Below are 20,609 nucleotides of genomic sequence, written 5' to 3'. Positions count from 1 at the left end.
CAGTATCTGTTCACTCCCTCTGTTCTTCCCTCTCTCTCTCTCTCTTGCTCTCTTCGTCTCTTTGTCATTTGTGTGTTTTGGAGACTAGATTCTGAAGATTTGGACGAGTTGATTCTCTCTAAGCCTTTTCTTATCTGAGGAAGGCATACAAAACTAAGTATCTTTCTTTAAGTCTATTTGCTCTTTCTCTTCTGCTCAGGGGGATAAACTGTGTGTGTGAGTCAGAGGATGAAACACTACTGTAGAGGCAGGGAGAGCGGAGATTGGTGCAGATTTCTGGATTACAGGGTCACAAGGTCAAAATGTCAGAGGGTGAACACTGGTACAGAGCCTTTTAGCAAAGTGAACTACTGAGGAAAAAAACATTATTGATATTTTTTGGTTTAAAGTAGTGATCTCTTCATATTTAATATACATATATGCTCTGTGCCTGTGTCTGACCGCCCACTAATATATGTAAAACACAGAATCGCTGCTGAATCTCCAGGGCTACAACAAAAGAAATCGCATTTCATCTGACTTGTGAAGGCAAGTTGTCTATTGAATTTATTGTGAAATGGCAAGCATTACAATTGACAGTTTTCCAGTTCATGGACCAATGACTCTAATGAGTAAGTTATTTTTAGTGAATCAAAAACCTACAGCACGACCACTGTAGTCCGAATCTTTTGAGTCGATTCAATTTAGTGATTCAGAAGCATATAATTTGACCAGAGAGTAGAACAATTCCAGAAACGAATGAGCTTGTTCTTTAAATGAATAGCTAGTTCAGAAAGATGAATTATTTGTTTAATTTCATACTGACGCAGGCACTTTCGTTCAAGGCATTACTGAAGGAATGAACGTTTGAACTAAAATATGAATCTCAGTTCAGTCAAACTACATCTGAATCTAATTAGTAATCTAATCTAATAGTATCTAACAGTACAGTACATGTTTGTAGCCGTGCTAGGTCTCATCTTCATGTGTGGTCAGTGTCAGACCCCTCAGTGTGTGTGTGTGTGTGTGTGTGTGTGTGCGTGCGTGTGTGTTTTGAATTTGCTTTGACGCAGCTGGAGTGTCCAGTGAGACTAGCAGAGCTGCTAAATTAGCCCTACCCTACAGCTGTGCTTATATATAGCCACACGCAAACACACACACTCTATCTCTCTCCTGTTTTATTAATAAAAGTGCTCGGATGGATGTTAAAATGGGCTGAGGAAGACAACTGGGATCGCTGTGTGTCTGGTCAAGATGACTAACAAATGCAGTAAAAAAAAATCATTGAATGAACACTTCCTATCTGTGCTAACACAGATGTGCCTACACGCATGCATATCCAAACAAAGACGGGCTGTCTTGCATTTCTTTTCTCTCCGTTTCCTTTTGTCTTTGTCCTGCATTTATCTTTAGCTATGAAAAGGCTGTGCATCTGTCTCTCTCCTCTCACTCGCTCCTCGTAAGTTCATTGACATTCACTGAACACAGCACAGGGCGCTCAGACCTTCCGGCACTCTGCACTCAGAGACTGTTTGTGTGTGTGTGTGTTCATCACTCTAGCTCTATGATTAGGATTGTTATTCTGTATCAATAAGTGAATTAAATCACAGTCACGCTTTTCTTAGATAAAAATAACAGATGGAACCACTTGGTTTGGTGTCAATGTGTTTAAACTGGAAAATGTTCATGTTTTAATCAGTATTTTTATCTTGTTTTCCAGTAATACATCTTTTTACATAATAAACAAGATTATTCACCTAATAAAGAAAAACTGTGCAAGATATTAAGACTTTTTAGAGATTGCATAACCTTAATTAATTGTTTTTCACTTGCTTTTTAAAAAGTTGATTTAAGCTAAAACGTAGTACTACAAAACAAACTTAACATATCAATGCTTAAAAGATTTTGCAGATGAATTTACCTTTTTTTCTTCTAAAATAATTATTTTACTTGGGAAAAAAAAGAGATTTTATTTATTTATGTTTTTATTTATTTGCCGGTTATTTGGCATTTTTGGCAGTCTTGTTTTTTCAGGTGAATTTAACTTTTCTTTTGTCTTCTAGAAATGTTTTTAATGGAAAATATTTTTATATTATTTAGAGTTGTTTATCAGGTGAATTTAACGATAATTATAATTTTTTTTAATAGTTTTTGTTTTTGAGTATATGTCAAAAATTGTGAAAAAAATTGTCTTTGCTTTTATATATATATATATATATATATATATATATATATATATATATATATATATATATATATATATATATATATTAATCAGATGCAATGTCACTTATAATTTATGATTTTTTAGATATTTTTACTGGAAATCACGATAAATGTGTACATTAAAACATTGTGGAGAAAGTTAGCGGAAAGTGCATTTAGGGTATTCCCTCAGTCTGATATCTGTTACTAGTTGCGCGTCATTTACTGAAATCAAAACCGGAAAAACATCCTAATGTCACACAAACAAACATTCGCACATTGTATGAGAGTGATTTTCAAGAATGGAAAGAAAAACAAGAAGTGACTCAGAATAAAAGTGCCCCAGTTATCTAAATCTCACTCTCTCTTCCTCCTAATGAGAATTCAAGGACTTCTTCTCACACAAGAGCTTGTATGTCACCTTACTGCTGCTCGCTCATTTCAAGTCTGTAATATATAGACATTGACTTTTTTTCTCACCGGTGGGAGTGAACGACAAATGAATCCAATGAGCAGAGCGTGATTTGGTCATACGGTCAATATGACCTGTAGGCTGACTGTTGTCTTGACTAATTGTTATCAAGTATTATATTATTTTAAGGGGATATGCAAGGGTGAGAGGGGTGAATATGCCTTTTTTTGGGCTGATTAGTTCACTTGTTGGACATTTTTTGGGTGAGATGGTTGACAGATTAAAAAATGATTACTGTTTGTCTTTCTTTGTTTTAGCTGTGATTTGCTCTCTATCTCTGCGTCTCTCGCTCTTGCTCTCTGGGGTGTTGGGGATGGGCTCACTCCACGCTCTCCTAATCCCCTTTATCCTGTCTGAAACCTACTCCACCTGTCATTACACATCTGGACACACACACACATTATATGTTACCGCAGTCATACATAAAATACATTTAAGGTTCAAGCTTATAATATAGGTTAATTGTACAGGTATACATAGTGCACTTATAAGTGATGTATGAACAAAGCTGTTTGTACAAAACATGGTTTGTTATGTATCCAGACTGTCCTATTTATATATATATACATAGATAGATTCTAATCTGTCATATATAGCTAAGATTTAAAGATATAATGCAAGTAGTTGGCATGTGGCAATGGGAACTGGGTTTCCAAATGGGTTACAAATACATGAAATGTGTGAGCCAATTATCATAATACGATGTAATATTCAATCATATGGTGAGACAGTTGCTAAATCAGTCAAACTTTAGTGTTTTAGATTATATTTAAGATAAATGACTGCACAAAAATTGTAATCAGTTCATCTCCTTTTTCAGTTATCCACACAATTATTGCTTCCTAATGAAGATTTGAATAGCAGTTCGGGTTTCAGTGTGTTTTGGGGATTGTGATGATTTTAAGATTGAAGATCTGGGCTAGTAAGCTGTCTGTTAGCGGTTCATAGAGTGCAGAATTATTGGGATCCCCATAGGCAGTGTGCCTTTGAGTGAGGAACTGAACTCTGGGCTCCTCCAGAGGGAAGAATCCCTGCAATAAATGTGCAGTTAGGGTAAGAAAATATCTGCCTAAATGACAATATTAATACGTGATAGTAAGGTATTTCCATTTAGAAATGAACTTTAACAATACAGAGTTCCTATACACTATTTGGGATCAGTAAGATATATTTTAAATACTTTTATTCAGCAAGAAAGCATTAAATCGATCAAAAGTGACAGTAAAAGTTTCTTATGTAACAAAAGAAATTCTGAAAATAAAATTAAGTTTCCGCAAAAATATTAAATAGCACAACTGTTTTTAACATTAATAATAATAATAAATGTTTTGAGCAATAAATCAACATATTAGAATGATTTCTGAAGGATTATGTGACACTGAAGACTGGAGCTTCGCTGAATGTCATTTTTAAATATATATATATATATATATATATATATATATATATATATATATATATATATATATATATATATATATATATATATATATATATATATATATATATACAATAGAATAGAATATATGAATATAAACATTTATTTCAAATTACAATAATATTCCACAATATAACTTTTTTTTACTGCTTTTTTGTCCAAATAATAGAGCTTTGCTGAATCAAAAGCTTTCTAAAACATTGAAAATCTTACTGACGGCTAACTTTTGAATGGTACTGTAAATATTTCAGAAATCGTAATGCTGTTATTGTCCTATTGCATTTTTTTTATCGAATATATGATGTTTCAATATAGGATTTTTTAAGGATTTAGACTATAATAAATTAAATAGAAAAGTGCAATGCACCAATATGTTTTTCATATTATGTTTGCTGAGATTTATTATCCCCATTACAGAACAAAAAATATTCTACAATAAACAAATTTTGCCTCTATTTACAAGAGAGTCAACACAATCGATCCTTTTAACCTCAGTTTATTTGCGGAGAGTTGAGAGAAAAGTTCCATTTCTCTTTGTTTAGATGAATTACTAATCTAACTATAATATATTTCCAGCTTCATGTATCCACATATAATAGAAGAAATCTGCTTTTCATTACGTCTGTTGTTGTTGACTAGTTTTATTGATTAGTAGATGATACATTTCTACTACTGTATAGCTCATGCAGTAGACCATGGCCTAGCAACACCAATATCACAAGTTCAGTTCTTGTCAAACATACACCTTGATTGTACTGTAAGTCACTATATATATATTTTTATATATATATATATGATTGTAACTTTTTTCACTACACTTAAATTGACAAGCTATCATTAATTCAATAACAAAACAAAACAAAAATCTAGTAATTTATTTTCTTAGTTAACATTTATGTGACTAGACAGATCATGTCTAAACAAATGCTTATCTTCAAGGTCATCCTGTTTGTGTTTGTGCTGCAAAAGACAGAGTTTGAGGCAGAAACCACCACCAGAAGACACCAGCGCATGCTCCCACTAGTGCAGCGGTGTACGGCTGGCGGGCTGTTCTTTGTTTATTAGCATATCTAGATGACAGTGGCATCGCAGAGGCAGCAGTAATTAAGGGCACAACAATGGAAACAGTAATGATGATTGGCATACCATTACATGCCACAGGGAGGGAGGGAGGGAGGGAGGGAGGAAAAGAGAAAAAGAGTGCAGTGGGAAAGAGATAAATGAAGAAAGCTTGCTCTTTTAATCTCAGCAGGGCTACTACCTCAGTGTACATGCGGGTCTGTGCGTGGGTGTGCACGTGTGTGTTTGCTCTCTTGTTCGCCTTTGTGTAAATATGCGCCAACTCGTTTACTTTTACTGGGAAGTCGCTTGTTTTCCTTTCCCCTCCCTGTCACACAAGCACACTGATTTCTTTGAGATGGCTTATTCAGAAAGGAGGGGTTTTCTTTCACCCCGCCTCACCTCTCTTCACGTTTACTTCTTTTACTGACTATTTTATGATGCTTTTTTTTTTACCTTTTAGATCCTGGAAGCCCAAGTCCTCATTAACTTTCATTATATTGAAAAGAGAGTGGCCAAAATGTTAATCAAAAAAATTGTGTTTTGCGTTCCATAGAAGAAAGAAAGTTGACCATACAATGATATTTCTGGGTTTAATTGTCCCATAAGGATCAGTAAAGTACCTCTATCTCAGCACCTCTTTGAGGGTGTTTGTCTTTGTGAGCGTATGAGAGGTTGACTGTGTTTTCCAGCGCACACAGGCATATGCACACACATTAGGTGTGTTTATGTTGGTCTATGAGACGAAACTCTGTTTATATGCGCAAAAAGTGTCTCCAGACCCCTCCCATTCTGTTTCTCTTGGCACAGACCTTCTCTCTGCCCTACTCTGTATCTCTATCTTTCTTTTTCTTGCACACACTCTCCTCAACCTGCATCTGTGTTCTCTAACAAGAGCAAAAAACCAACATTTGATGCTTTTTATTTTAATCTCAATACCCACCAAATCCATCAACCCAGTTATTGATATCTACCATTACACACACTCAGACTGCACTAATTTACTAATCCCCTCTCATCACTGTACCATTCTGTTTGTTCAGCATTCTCTGTGTGTGTGTGTATGTGTGATTGCTTGTGTGTGTGTGTGTGTGTGTGTGTGTGTGTGTGTGTGTATTCAGTGCAGCTTTAATGATAATCAGAGCAATGCAATCAGATGTATGCCTTACCAGCCATAATTATGAGGAATATGCACAGCAGTGTGGATGATAGGTCTGCTCTCTCTCTCTCTCTCTCTCTCTCTCGCCAGAGCTCTGTGCTGACAGATGGTTGTGTCAGTCATAATGGGGCAAATCCGATCGCTACCGAATGAAAGGCGTCCCTCCAGCAGAGAGAAAGAGAGGGAGAGAGAGAGACGGTCGATGTGTCTGTATTGATGTGTTTACTCAGGGTGAAATTGGCATCCATTAGAGAGAGGATTGTGTGTGCGTGTGTGTCAGTGAGAATATAGGCTCTAAAATGAAGGCTGCATTAATTCATATTCTGTTACACATGCACAGACACTCTTCCGTCAAATGTCCACACTGTCTCTTTTTCAAACACAGACACACACACACACATGCACAGCAGGGTGGACTGCGCAGACAGCATGGCGATGCCGGGGAAGGTGTGTCTCCGGAGTTCCATTGTTCTAGTCAGAGAGGAATCTATGTGGAAAACCTCCTATATAAAAAGGGGTTAGTTAATGTGGGGATGAAGGAAAAGAAAGGAGTAAAGAGAGCTTTAGTAGGAAGTGGACTAGCAGTTTCCACAAGCCAGCTTTTTGGGAAGGGTGTGAGGTTTAGTGTTTATACATTCCTGTATCGAATCTAGGCAGATACAATGTAGAGAGCTGTCAAGAATGTTTCTTCTATATGATATGTACAAGGCAATATTCTGTAACTGTTTTCCCAATTGCTTTTACAAGTCTTCAAAGGAGCTTAAAAATGGATAATGGTGTCAAGATCCTCATAAAAAAGAGAAAATGCAGAGAAGAAACGAGAATGAAAAAATGCTGCACATTCTTTTGCTGGTGGAATGTTACAGTAAATTATTCATCCTGTCAAGAATCCATTTCTAAGGAGGTCTCTCTTCATTCATCACTCGATCTCTGTCTCTCTCTCTCAATTTTTCTATAAGGTTAAAAGTGCCATGGAACACACAGGATTTCAAGCTGCACTGGGACTGAAGTCCACCAATACACTGCCCCCCACCCCACCCATATCTGTCTCTCTTGTTCTCCTTTTTGTACCTCCCATTTGGGCGTCCAATAGCCTCTTAAAAGATAAAGAAAAAAGGCTAAAAATATGTTTCTCTCATGAACTGACACTGCTAGTACCTGGTTTTTCTGGTTGATTTTGTAAGAACAGAATGAACACATGCTATTTTAGTTTACCAGCATTCTGTTTTAAGTTTCATTCGATGCTTTGGTTTGGTAAAAGGAGTTCCTTGGAGGCCACACATCTAAAACAAATCCCCAGGCTCTGTCGTTTATATTATGTGATTTGCAAGTTTGCAAACATCTTCATTCTGAATGTGAATGAAGCGCTTTTGATTGGCAGCTCTTTAGTCTTAATCCGTTAAGAGGGCTCTCCAGAGGGCTAGAATTGGGGAGGATGGGGTAAGAGAGAAGGCGTTCACAGTGTTGACCCATGCACTAATGGAAACGGTCTGCTGAATGATCCCACTTCTGGCACCATTGGACAACAGCTGGGCCTTGGAAGGCTCAGACCCAAAAAGCCCATTTTGGAAATAGGCATTCATGCTGGTAGGGTTTAAAAGATAGAGCCTTGAGATCCCTACAGTCCATTTGTGGGAAGTAACAGACCAGTTGACTTGTGGTAACAATCAAGTTGTTTGCTAAAAACCTAAATAAGTATTGAGAAACGTGAATGAATGTCCAGATTTTGTCTCCAGAAGTTGTCACATAACATTACACAAATCTTGTCAGCAGTCTTATATATGTGTGTGTGTGTGTGTGTGTGTGTGTATATATATATATATATATATATATTAGTGCTGTCAATCGATTAAAAAAAATTAACTAATTAATCGCACAATTTTTTAAAATTAATCGCGATTAATCGCGATTAATCGCAATTAAAAGACTGAAACTTTTTGGATATGTAAATGTAAAATGTAAATAATTAATGTAAAGTCAAGACAAAGAAACTATTTAAATTCAAAATATGATTGTTTATTGGAATTTTTGTTTAACTTGTAACACAGATTTTCTCATGTAAACAACATACCTGCAATAAACCATCAATATCCTCCAAATTAACTGTTGGCTTGAAAGCCATATTTATTACAGAAATAAAAACACAGGCATGTAAGTACCATTTGAATTTCAAAACAATCAATGCCAATAAAATGCTGGTACGCTCATTTGGACATCTGTTTTAATAGAGGTTTTAATCTTTTACCTGCACTGCCGATTTTCAGAGCGCCCTTCACAATGCAAGCTTCCTAATTCATCCCACCCAGAGCAGAAACTACATTACCCATTCACCCTTAAGTTATACAAGTGAATAGCGCATGTGTCGCTTTCCCACTGTTAAGTGTCAACAACTCAACGTGGCCGGAGAAGGTGTGTGAAACTCGTTGTGAGTTATACTAAAGCAAAATCTTGAATATTTATTGTCTGATAAACATTAAAAACTGTCTGCGGAGGTTGAGTCGAGCCCCCGCTGGCTGTTCATTGGCTGCAGCATCTTTTTTCTAAGTTCTAAAAAAATACCGTAGACGGCAAGGCACAAATTTAGATATTCATTTATCTAATTAATCTATAGCCTATGCACAAAGAAAATATGATCTTTTTGTCCCCTTTTTGTTTTAAAGCTTGATGAAGAGAGCGCAAGTTGCTGCAGCTGAGAAGGACAGTGATGCACGCGCACAGGGGTGATTGACAGTTCGCGGCACTGTGTACAAAAAATACTCCGCTACACAATTATTATGTTATTTTCGTTAAGCTTATTAACGTTAGCGTTACAGAAAGGTCTGATTTACGCACTGTTACATTGTTTTTTTTTTTTTTTTTTTTTTTTTTTTTTTTAAAACAATGACATTTGAGTTCATGATTTTAATGTTGCTGTTTCTTGTGGCAGACTGAATGAAGAGTAATGTTTCTTGTGGCAGACTGAAGAGTAATCCGTTTTATACTGAAACTTTCCGTCTAAAAGTCCTTCCTTGGTCTTATCCATATTTCTTTGCACGTTGAACACACATAGGCCACAACTGGAAATAAAAAAAAACTGCAACCGCGTTAATTGCGTTATTTTTTTTAACGCGTTAAATATTTCAAATTAATCGAATATATATAATTATATAATCGAATATATATATTTTTTTTTATATATATATATATATATATATATATATATATATATATATATATATATATATATATATATATATATATATATATTATATATATAATTTTCCGTTTTCCTTGAAGCAACTTGCTTTGATAATAAGGCTTTGCCTTTCTGTGTCTCCACAGCTGCCAGGAGCTCTGAAGAGGAAATTGACTGGTGCCGCTGAGAGTTCTGCATTACTAAACGGGTTCTCTGACACGTCTATGACCCAGGGAGGTGGCAAACGTCTATGTCTGGAAGATGTCACCTTGGACATGGGCCCCAGCTACCCTCAGCCCCCGTTCCCTTCTGGGATGGACAACCAGGGGGGCCCTCTGGAAGCTAATCGACTGAACAGCAACAACAACAATTTGGGGTCGCCATATTCCGTACCCCCAAATGCTAGTCCTGGATCAACACAAGGGACTGGGGGAGGCTCAGGGGGCTTGACAAGCAACTTCAACCCAAATGGGAGCTCAGCCACTCCTTCAGTGGAACAAGAACTGCAGGAGATTTTGGATGAACTTACAAAGAACCCTGATCCCTCCTTACCTGAACTTGACATTGAGAAGATCTTAGGAAAAGAAAGTGATGACCAGGCAAGTAGTGCTGGAGGTTTTGTCCACCTGGAGGGTAATGGCACCCCCAAAAGGTCTCCACAGAGACAGTCCCACCTGGAGGCCCACCTCACTCAGTCCCCTGGTTTCTCTCAAGCTGGGTCGCCTCAGGTGGGTCCAAGTCCTGCTGGGGCACCATATACTCTACCACACCCTTCCAAAACAGTTCCGTCTCCCCTCTCAGCATCACCCTTGTCCTCCTCCTCTTCACAAGGGCAAAATCAAGCACGGTCGCCCATGCTTTCTGCTGCCCTATCAAGCCGGCCCGGATCCAACTGGCATGACATGCCCCGGGCCCAGCAGCTTCAGCAGATGGCATCGAATAGTAAGCATCATTCCAACAACAGTGCAGGTCCCCCACCTGCACAGTCAGGGTTGTCTGGATTGGGCCAGCAGAGTACTTCCTGGGCTGGTCCCTCTCCACCTTACCGACCAGGGGATAAACTGCCTAACTCATCACCTCATCAGCAGCCTTTCAGCCCAGCAGGTAATATTCAGAGCCCCCAGAGTTCTCTAATCTCTAGCATGGCTCCAGCCCCGTCCACCAGACCTTCACCACCCTACAGGCCAGAAAAGCTAGCCAGCCCAGCAATTGCTCAGCCCCCATTCAGCCCCCAAAACAGCATTCTGTCTGGAAATGCCCCACCGGGAGTTTCAGGCACTGCAATCCAAGGTTCTCAGGCAAGTTTTCTTCCTGGTGTGGCCCCAGCATCAAACAACACTCGACCATCCCCTCCTTACCGACCAGATAAACATCCAAGTCCAGCTGGGCAATGCCAACCAGGAACACAACCTCCCACACAAGGACTTCTTTTCAACTCACAAAATACTCAAGCACCTGCAATGTCTAGTCAGCTGTTCAAGGCCATCACATCCAACCAGCCAACCAGTAGCCTCAAGCTCCTAATGCAGGCGCAGGGAAAACCCTCACAGCTGCAACTAAACAAGACCACCACCGCTAGTATGGGTCCAGAACCATACTCTTTCAACAACACCAAGCCGTTACGTCATTTTGACCCCAATCCCTCTGTGAACAAACCGGGTCCTCTGACTGTGGGAGCATACCGCAATGCTAGCATGCAGCCCACGACACCCACATCAGCCACAGGACATGGACATCTTTTGCCACAGCGTGTGCAAAGGGGCATGCCTGCTGGTGGTATTGTGCCTCACTGCAGAGATGTGAGTAACATTGCTTGCTTGTTTTCACAAATGATATGAAGCCAGACAGCTAGTATAAAAATCTACTTTTAATGTGATCTTTAAAATTGTGGGAGTACACAATTTTATTTTTGTAATTCTATTTGGTGTCAGTAGTGGCATGAAAGTGACACTTTACTTTTAAGTGCAAGTAATAGAAGACTTCTGTAGCTGTTATTTCCTAAGACTGTGATGCATCTATCTGTTGTTGTCTTCAAAATTCTTGATTTATATAATCGATAGATGATTTAGCGCATTGAAAAGGTGTCAAAAGAATTATGTTTTAAACAGGACTTTTAGAAGTAAGCAATTAAAAATACAAAGATATAAGAAGACGGAATTACAGCCCTGGTTTTTCCATTAGCTTTGGGTATGCTCACTTCATACTGGGGGAGAAAGATGGAGTGGGCACCCTGTGGTGTGTACTATGGGAAGGGAGGGGAGTGGGTGTTCCGACTCTGATGTGTGTATAAGAGGGGCAGTTAGGAAGCTCCAAAGGTTAATTGAATGGACAGCTGAGCAGAGAATGAAGGAATGTGAGTCTTTGTATGCGATTAGCATTCATGCTAAAAGGCTGAACATGCCCAGTCCATCTCTGTTGATTAGGATAGGGCCAAAATTACTTTGTTTTGTTACTGTCATTTCTAAAAAGATAATTTCTTGAATGAAAAAAAGAGACCATGTAGAGTTCTATAATTTGTTTGCTCTGAAGTGAAAGTATGTGTTTGTTTATGCAGCAAAGAGCAAAGGCTTTTGTGACTGTGTGTGTTTGTATATCCATGCTAAAGAGAGAAAGGCAGTGTGTGTAAATGTGTGTGCCTATAGAGTTTCAAAGTGCCGCTGTGCATTCTGTCTCATGCGTGGCGGTCTGTTTGAAGACAGAGTCCCCCTCTTTCAGCCCAGTAGTCCTCTTTCATCACACCAATAAAAGATAATGAATTTTAGAGGAGACTGAGATTGAGGAAGAAAGAGAAAAGGGGGTCGGTTTCTTTAGTGACATGACATGCATGGTTGCAAACTAAAGAGGGATTCAAAACTTCTATCCCCCAAAACTGACACTCTCTCTCTCTCTCTCTCTCTCTCACACACACACACACACTCACTCACAAAGTTTATTCTAAACCAAATTTAAATACTCAACTCACAATATTTTATTTTTCTGAGCCGAGATTAGAATTTAATTTTAATAATTAAACCATTTACATCTATTTCCTTGAGGAGCGCAAATGAGTAGAAAACAAAAGTTTGATTAGTTATCAAGACTCATGATTCACAAGAACTCAACAGCAACACAGGTATTTTCCCAGCAGGAGCAGCTTTCTTGTAGTCGTTGACTCAGGTGGGGATTCCCTCCTCCTACTGAACACCACTCTCTGTTCTCTCTCTGTCATGCTTACAGTTTGTGGAGGAAGTCTGTTTGTCTGTGAGCTCAAAAGCAGAAGTGAGATTGTATTTTTATTTTTTTTTTTACCTTTGAAACCTCTCTGAGACTCCACCATTCGGGAAAGTAAGAAAGAAAAGAAAATGAAAGAGAGAAAACGTTTAATTGCCCTCACAGCAGTAGTGAATTTTTTATTTTTTTTACCCCGTATCCTCTTGACCACATGTACTGAATATACACACACTCTCACACAAAGCCTACAGGCTATAAACATGCCTAATTTGTGTCTGTGGTGTGTGCTGTCATGTCTTCTATCTACCTCTCTGTGTGTTTAAGTGGTTGCTGAAGAACCCCAGGTGTGGCTTTAGCTGATTGGTTTATGTGACTAGAGACATTTGTGAAGTCATTTGAGTTGTGCTAAATTGATGCTTAAGTGACTCTGAGGTCAGAAGGAAAGCATTTGTGTAATAGCAAAGAAAGGTGGAGATGTGGTTTTCTGGAGAGAGTTGCATTCATAAGGAATCAGTTAGGAACTGTGCTATCTCAGTATCAACTTTGAACTCTCCTAAAAGTCCTTAGATGACTTGGCTTTGGAATAATTGAATGAGAAATGTTTTGTTTATGAAAAATGATGTTGAGACTTTTGGAAGTCAAACTGCAGTCATCATCTCTAAGTACGTGACACAGAGCACAGCACTGAAGTCAGTGATTATTGTGTATGCATGTTGGACCAAGATGAAGATCTGGGTCTGTTGGTTTGAATTTGAGAATTTTAGTTTGACTAAAGTGTATATACTGTATGACAGACTGCTGGGTTTAGTCAAAGACATTCTCTCTCCCACCAATAACAATTTCCACTAGTTTTAATAATATAATAGTATTTATTAATTTAGGTTCAAATATCTTGTTTTATATTTTCAGTAGTTCAGTAGTTTTTATCTGTGATTTTGTATTTGTGTAATTTCATTTTATATTTACATAAATATTAGCTTTATTTTTATTTCAGTGCTAGTAATTTTGATACTTAAATACATTGTTGCCTTGGTGACTTACTGAAATAAGTTTACATATTTCATCTAATATTTATTTGTAATTCATTTTATTACAATTTTTATTTAATTCATCGAAAACTATTTTTATCATTTTAATTTGAATTAACACTGATCTCCACTCTGTTGGTATGTAAATGTATGTATCTCTCTCTTTTTTGTGTTGTCATGTCCTTCCTTCAAGGCTGAACTGGTGGGTTGGGGTAGGGGGGTTGGCTATATACATGGGAGAAAATATTGCATGCCAACACCAAACACACACACACACACACACACACACACACACACACACACACACACACACACACACACACACACACACACACACACACACATCCACAGCAGTCTTCCCAGCAGGGTGTGGAGAGTCTAGCCTTGTTTTGTGCCTCTCTTCTGCTTGGGCACGTTCAATGATTTTAACCATTTTTAAAAGCTCTAAGTGGGTCAGCTGTACATAAATGTGTCTGAGAGAAATACAGAGACAGACAGAAAAAGCAAGAGTGAGGTCACGCTGCCACAAGAGCACATTTTATCTATAGAGTTTGCATGTGTTTGTGTTGGTTTCTTTATTTTGAAAGTTGATGCGTCCTGCATGATGTTATACTCCATATAAAATTGATGTAAACATAATTTTTATAATAATTTTTCTATTTATTTTATATCAGTTCTCACATCAACTAGTATACCAATATCAGTATCAACTAGTGAAAGCAAATATGGCTTTTAAGATGTTTAAATGGAAATTGATTGTAAATTTGCACATAGGATGTTGAGAAAAATGTTCACTGACATGTTATGTGTAGAACACAAAGATCAGAAATGCAAAAACAACTTAAAATCTTGTTGGGAAAGCTTTTTGTGTGACCAATAAGATATTTAGATATCATCTGGTTAGAGTGCACTCCACTGTTTCCTGTGTGCAACTACAAACACAGCATAAGCCATGAAGTCCGATTTGCAAACTATTGACTCGTCTTTGAACCTTTTTTCTTTTTTTTTTATGAGTTGGTTAAAATGATTACTGAAACAGCCTCAAACTTGCTGGTTTGAATCAGACTCAATGAGTCATTGAATCACATCTGGAGTTCACAACTAGCTGATTCTCACTCTTCCTCACTAAACTCTTGAGTTGAACTGAAATGGGAACAACTGCTGTGATTTGGAAGCTACACCTTAGTTTCGGAAACTTTAAAATGCTGGTGTATAATTTAATTATTATATTTTCTGATAAAACATTTTTTCAAAAAAAAAAAAAAAAAGGCATATTTTACAAAGTATCAGTTCTCTTTTTGATTGCTGATTATGGGATCCAGTTGTAATAAACTGTAATTCAAAAAAATTATGAGTGACATAAGAACCATAATCAACTACACATTTGACTTTTTTAAAGTTATATTTAAATATCACAAATACAATGATTAGAGTGACATCATCAAATGGTAGCTATTTTACACAAAATACAAATAAAAAGCCATATTATATGTTAGATGACTTAAATAGTGTATTTATGTATGTACATTTAAATGTTTAATGTCCTAAATGTTCATTTATTTTATTACATTTTTTGTGGATTACCCTTGTTTTACAGCTTAGCCTTTACTGAAAGACTCATATTAAAGACACAAATGATGTCTTGATTTATTGTAAAGAAACTGACAAGGAGGTCTTAGACTAAATGCCTCCTTTAATTTTATTCAGAGTGTATGAGAAAGAAGCCTTGTTGTGTCAGCTTCTGTGCTTTGTGCCCCGAGGAGACGGAGAGAAAAGAGAGATGGAGATAGAGAGGACATTCAGCAGTTCAACCCCTCATCAGTATTTTAATATGAGAACGAGAGCCTGCTTTCTACACGCTCAAATGTTTCTTCCTGGCCTTCATACTCACATTTCCAGCTGCTAGAATCTACAGACGTACTCTGTCAATGTCAAATAAATTTACCTATCCTCTCTGATTCTTTGTTTGTGTGTGTGTGTGTGCGCACGCATGTTGTTGCTGTTGTAGCAAGAACGGCAACGATTAAATCCATCTGCACCAAATGTTCTCTCTCTATGTCTGTTCAAAGGCAGCTCATGTTTAATTCTCTCATTTTTTCATCTTACTGTGGGGGGAGAGAGGAGGGGACGGATGCTAGAGAAAGAGAGGGAGGGAGGGAGAGAGAGAGAGAGAGAGAGAGAGAGAGGGAGGGAGGGAGGGAGGGAGGGAGGAGAGGAGTGTCCGTGTAGAGACTCTGAGAGAGTCTGACTCCAGACAGGAGAATGAGGCAGACATGCAGGAAAAGCATAGTGTGTGAGCAACACTGAGAAAGAGAGAGTATGTGAGTTTAGTGCTGAGGGAAGAAGAGAGAGAGAAGGAGGGAGGGAGAAAGTGGAGGCGGAAAGGGAGAGACAGACAGGAGGCAGACAGAGTGAGACAGTCTTGGCGACTGAGTTCTGGGAGCTGCTTTACACACACAGACACACACACACAGACACTCTCTAAAAGTATCATATACACACTCTATAAAAATATCCACCTACACAAGAGCATTTATATATATATATATATATATATATATATATATATATATATATATATATATATATATATATATATATATATATATCTAGCTCCGATTTATTCAGGCCTCTTGGATGTTTCTGTAAGTCATTTTTCTTCTGTTTGAGATGTGTACAATATGATGTCAAAGCAAATTCTGTTTATTTTAAAGACAGATTACATGAGCACATATTTAATAGCTTAGGTGTTAAATGTAAAAACAATAGATTTGCTGGTCACAATTAAGACTAATGCTACTATATTCTTTTATTGTATTTTTTACTTTCTGTATTTGTTTCTTTGGCATGATAAGCATGTAATGAATGAAAGCCTGTTTCCATCATACAAGAGCAAAAATCTAAACTAAAATATGTAATATTAATAGAAGTCGTATTTTGATATAAACTCCAGAATTATGACTTACTAAGTTTAATGTTGAAATTGAGTTTGAGATAAAAAGTCATAATTCATAATTATAATTTAGTATATTGCAATTTACTTTTTGTCATAATCATGATTTTTAACCCCATCAACCCCATCAATTTTTATCTCAAATATTATATTATATATACAAATTATGATCTCAAAAATGTTTGTTTTTTTTTCACTCCCGAAAACAAGTGTTATTTAAATCAGCAGATCTTCATTCATGAACAAGATGCCTCATTAAAGTCTTTGGATTCATATCAAAATAGTGACTTGTTTAGTGAAGTGCATGTTCATTAGTTCAAACCAATGAAACATTCACGTTCCGAGAGATATGAACTAAAAATCCCAGTGCATTAAAGTGAATGAGAACTGTGAAGGTGCTTAAAAGGTTAATTCAAAAACACAAATTGAATCATGAACTGTGTTTTGCTCTGTATCTTTGCCATATTGTAAATTCCAGTTTAGTCTATAATTCCCAGCTTAAGTCGCTAAACTGCGCTCTTTGCATATTTAACATCAGTTCATACAAACTAGGCGACATGACCAGCCACGTGTGATGACTTTTGGATTTGGTTAGACACTGTGTTTGTGTTACAGCGGGTTATAGAAATGTCAGATTGAGTCTAACATGACATGAAGCCATGTGTGGACAGTGATGACTGACTGTTTGACAGCTCTCGTGTATCTGCTTGCCAGAGTACATTTTAATACTTATATGTATGGTGCTTTATTACATTTGTTCATGTCTTCGTTATATCAAATCTATGTGACTTTAATGGTCAATGCAAATTGTGTCTTAAAGACAGTGTTCAAAACTGAATGGAACAATATATTAAGTATATAATATAGGATGGGACTTGACTTAATTGAATCATTAAAAGTTAAGTTTGATATTAGTTTTAGTTTTAACTTCAGAGTCGAAGGAAAGTACTTTTTGAGGAGCAAAACCTTCAGCTCAGACAGTTTGAGTCTGTTCTTTTTTTTTATTATCGCCAAATATTTGTATTGTAGTTATTATTAAAGTAGAATCATGTATCCAAATGTGCTTAGCTCATCCTCAGAAACCATGAACAGAACTACTCAAGCTAAAAGAAAATATGACCCTGACTACATTAAATGCTGTACGGGTTCAGATTCAGCGAGGACAGACATGGTTTGTGCTTTTAGTGAATTATTGGCTGCAGAGAGCATGAAAGTCAAAAGTTCAGAAGGCCATCAAAGTCCAAACAAACTACAAAGAAGAGCCTGTGGTTAGTCTGAGCCGAAAATATTACAACAAATGATCAATTTTGCATTTAGGATTAAGAGAATTAAATTTTGTATTTCAGAGCCATTCTCATTTACTTTTGCACGCTAAACAATTTGGGGTCTGCATTGGGTCGCCACTCTCTGTTCTAATGCAAAAACTGAGCCCGAAGCCAAAGCGGTTGAGAAACAGTGATCTTGACAGCGGCTCTTGCTGTGGTGGATGCTGATTCAGTCTTTTCTCCTCTCAGCGCCTTCCTGCTCCTGTTTCTCTCTCTCTCTCTCCCTCTCTCTCTCTCTCTCTCTCTCTCTCTCTCTCTCTCACTTTCGCTCTCACTCTTCTTCCACCATTCATTCTGTCTGACATGCAGTCGTTTGTTGTTGTCTTTTCCTCGCCTTCTTCCAGACACCCTGCGGAGAGAGTGATGAAGGAGAATACAGAAGAGGGTATAACATGACGAGGAGGGAGAGGAAAAAAGAGGGTGATGGCGTAAAGCTAGCGCTGAGCATTTGAGTCTTTGTTCTACTTTTATTGTGAACAGGAATGAAAAATGCTGCGGTGCGGTTAGAGAATTGCCAGATCTGCGTCTGATTCGGGCGTTTAATGGGTGCCGTAGCTTTAATAAGCATGTGTTGTCTTGAGCAGGTTAAAGATATCAGTCAAGTGCAGCATGTCACAGTTTCAACATAATGGATCTCTCTCTCTCTCTCTCTCTCTCTCTCTCGCATCCTGTTTCTCCCCATCCATCTCATCTTTCCCGATAGTAATGCACTCTCAGCTATAAATGTGTTATTTTAAGTGTGTAGAATACAACACTCACAAAGCATCTAAAAAAATTGCTGTCATTTACTGGTGGTAGTACACTCCAAATATTCTAGTGCCTAATATCAGAGCATCATTTCGCAGTGGAGAATTGTGTATGTCAAAGTATAGCCTTATATAAGACAAAAAAAAGCAATTTCAGGTTATTTTGGAAGTAGCTGGGAATTTAAAACCATTTTTTTTTTCAAACCGTGCAAAAGAGTGAATAGTAATGGAAAGTCATGGAAATGTCTGAAGTGAAGATGCATTTTGTAGTTGCGCTCCGCTCTAAATATTTAATCAGCTGGATATTGCTCTTCTGTGGAGTAAACGCGCTCGCATAGTGTTGTCTGAACATTACAAATCATTGCTTTGAGACCTTGTTTTTGAATGAATCTGGTTCACCATTTGGTCTTCATGATTCATTTGCAAATCAGTCTAAATTAGACTGTATTTTGTTTATTTTCATTTCATATCAACCACAGATGAATAGAAAGGTTGTGGTTAATCCACTGGTCATTAATACGAGGAGATCTAAAAGAACTGCACAGCAGAAATAAATGCTCTGCTTTACTGTATCTATTCAAACAACCCAATAAACACCTACATTTAAACACTCACACCCAATGCTTTACGCCCATTGGCTGAGGAACATGCACAGGGTTGTGGCTACAGTCTAAGCTTAGCTACCAAGTCTAACACTTGTACATATGTGTTTGTTCCTGTCTGTTATATGCAGTGTGTGTGTGTGTGTGTGAGAGAGAGAGAGCCTACAGGATGGTTTGTGTGAGTGGTTAGTCTGAAGATACTTGAAAACCTCTCTCGACTTGACCTGTGTAAAATAATTCTACATTATACAGTATATGGGTGAAAAGAAAAGCATGTAGTTGTAGATACTTAGATCCTCATAAAGATATGACAATCAGCAAAACAATTTGCGTCTAAGCAACTGTTCAAAAGTTATAGGGGTCGATAACCTTGTTGAAAGAAGTCTCATCAAGTCTGCATATGATCAAAAATAGAGTAAAAACAGTAGTACTGTAGTACTAATTTTAACATATTTTAATTCTAATTTAGTCCTGTATTGACAGCTGAATTTTCAGCGACCATTCCAGTTCCTTCTGAAATATGCTAATTTGGTGTTTAAGACAGACATCAGTGATACTGATTTAATAATACTTTTAAAAATACTTTTATGGCAACCATGATACATTTTTTTTTCCAAGATGCTTTGAGTTATAGAAAGTACAGAACTCTCACTTTTGATCAATATAATGCATCCTTGCTAAATATAATCATTGTAAAGAATTTATTATCTCACTGAACCTTCAGTTTTGAATGGTAGTATGTCAGTTTAAATGTTTTGGTTGATGAATCTGCATATCAATGATCCCAGCATAACACGAACATATTGCAGTGACATACTTTCCAGAATAATTTAGACAAGATTAAAACCAGGATTAAATTTGGCGATCCAGCAGCAAATGTTACGAAAGCGAATCCATCTCTTAGATTCCCAACAGGGGATCATCTCACACATGGATGTTCATCCCTGCCTCCTCTGTCGCACTCTTGCAGAGGAACATATGGGCGAGAATGTGGCTTGCATAATTAGACAGATCTCCAATAACACGCTAACACCGGTTTGTTTTATAAAATTCCCATTCTGCCTCATTTATTTTTCTCCAGCTTGATTTGTTCTCAACTTTAAGAATTGCTAATCGAAACATTCCCTTTCAATCATTAAACTGATGTACGCGAGTCGAGTGCTCTGTATAATGCCTTTTAAATTGCATATGAGGTACTTTGATGTGTTTCAATGTTTTATACAAGTAGCTAATGACAGAGTAAGAGGGTGAAAAAGGA

The 20,609-nt window shown here is 37.4% G+C and overlaps 1 protein-coding gene across 2 annotated transcripts in view; it reads left to right on the top strand.

The window, feature by feature from the left end:
- The window catches only part of LOC113052081 (trithorax group protein osa-like), a 70,091-nt gene that overhangs the window by 28,060 nt on the left and 21,422 nt on the right, over positions 1-20,609 (top strand). For both annotated transcript variants that reach the window (XM_026216385.1, XM_026216383.1), the window contains exon 2: positions 9,634-11,286. In XM_026216385.1, coding sequence (XP_026072170.1) covers positions 9,712-11,286 — 1,575 coding nt within the window. In that variant the 5' untranslated portion in view covers positions 9,634-9,711. The remainder of the gene's footprint in view (positions 1-9,633; positions 11,287-20,609) is intronic.

The sequence above is a fragment of the Carassius auratus genome, chromosome 32 (genome assembly GCF_003368295.1).
Source record: "Carassius auratus strain Wakin chromosome 32, ASM336829v1, whole genome shotgun sequence".
Lineage (NCBI taxonomy): Eukaryota > Metazoa > Chordata > Actinopteri > Cypriniformes > Cyprinidae > Carassius > Carassius auratus.
Note: the sequence above shows the minus strand (reverse complement) of the source record. Positions and strands in the feature narration are given on the sequence as shown.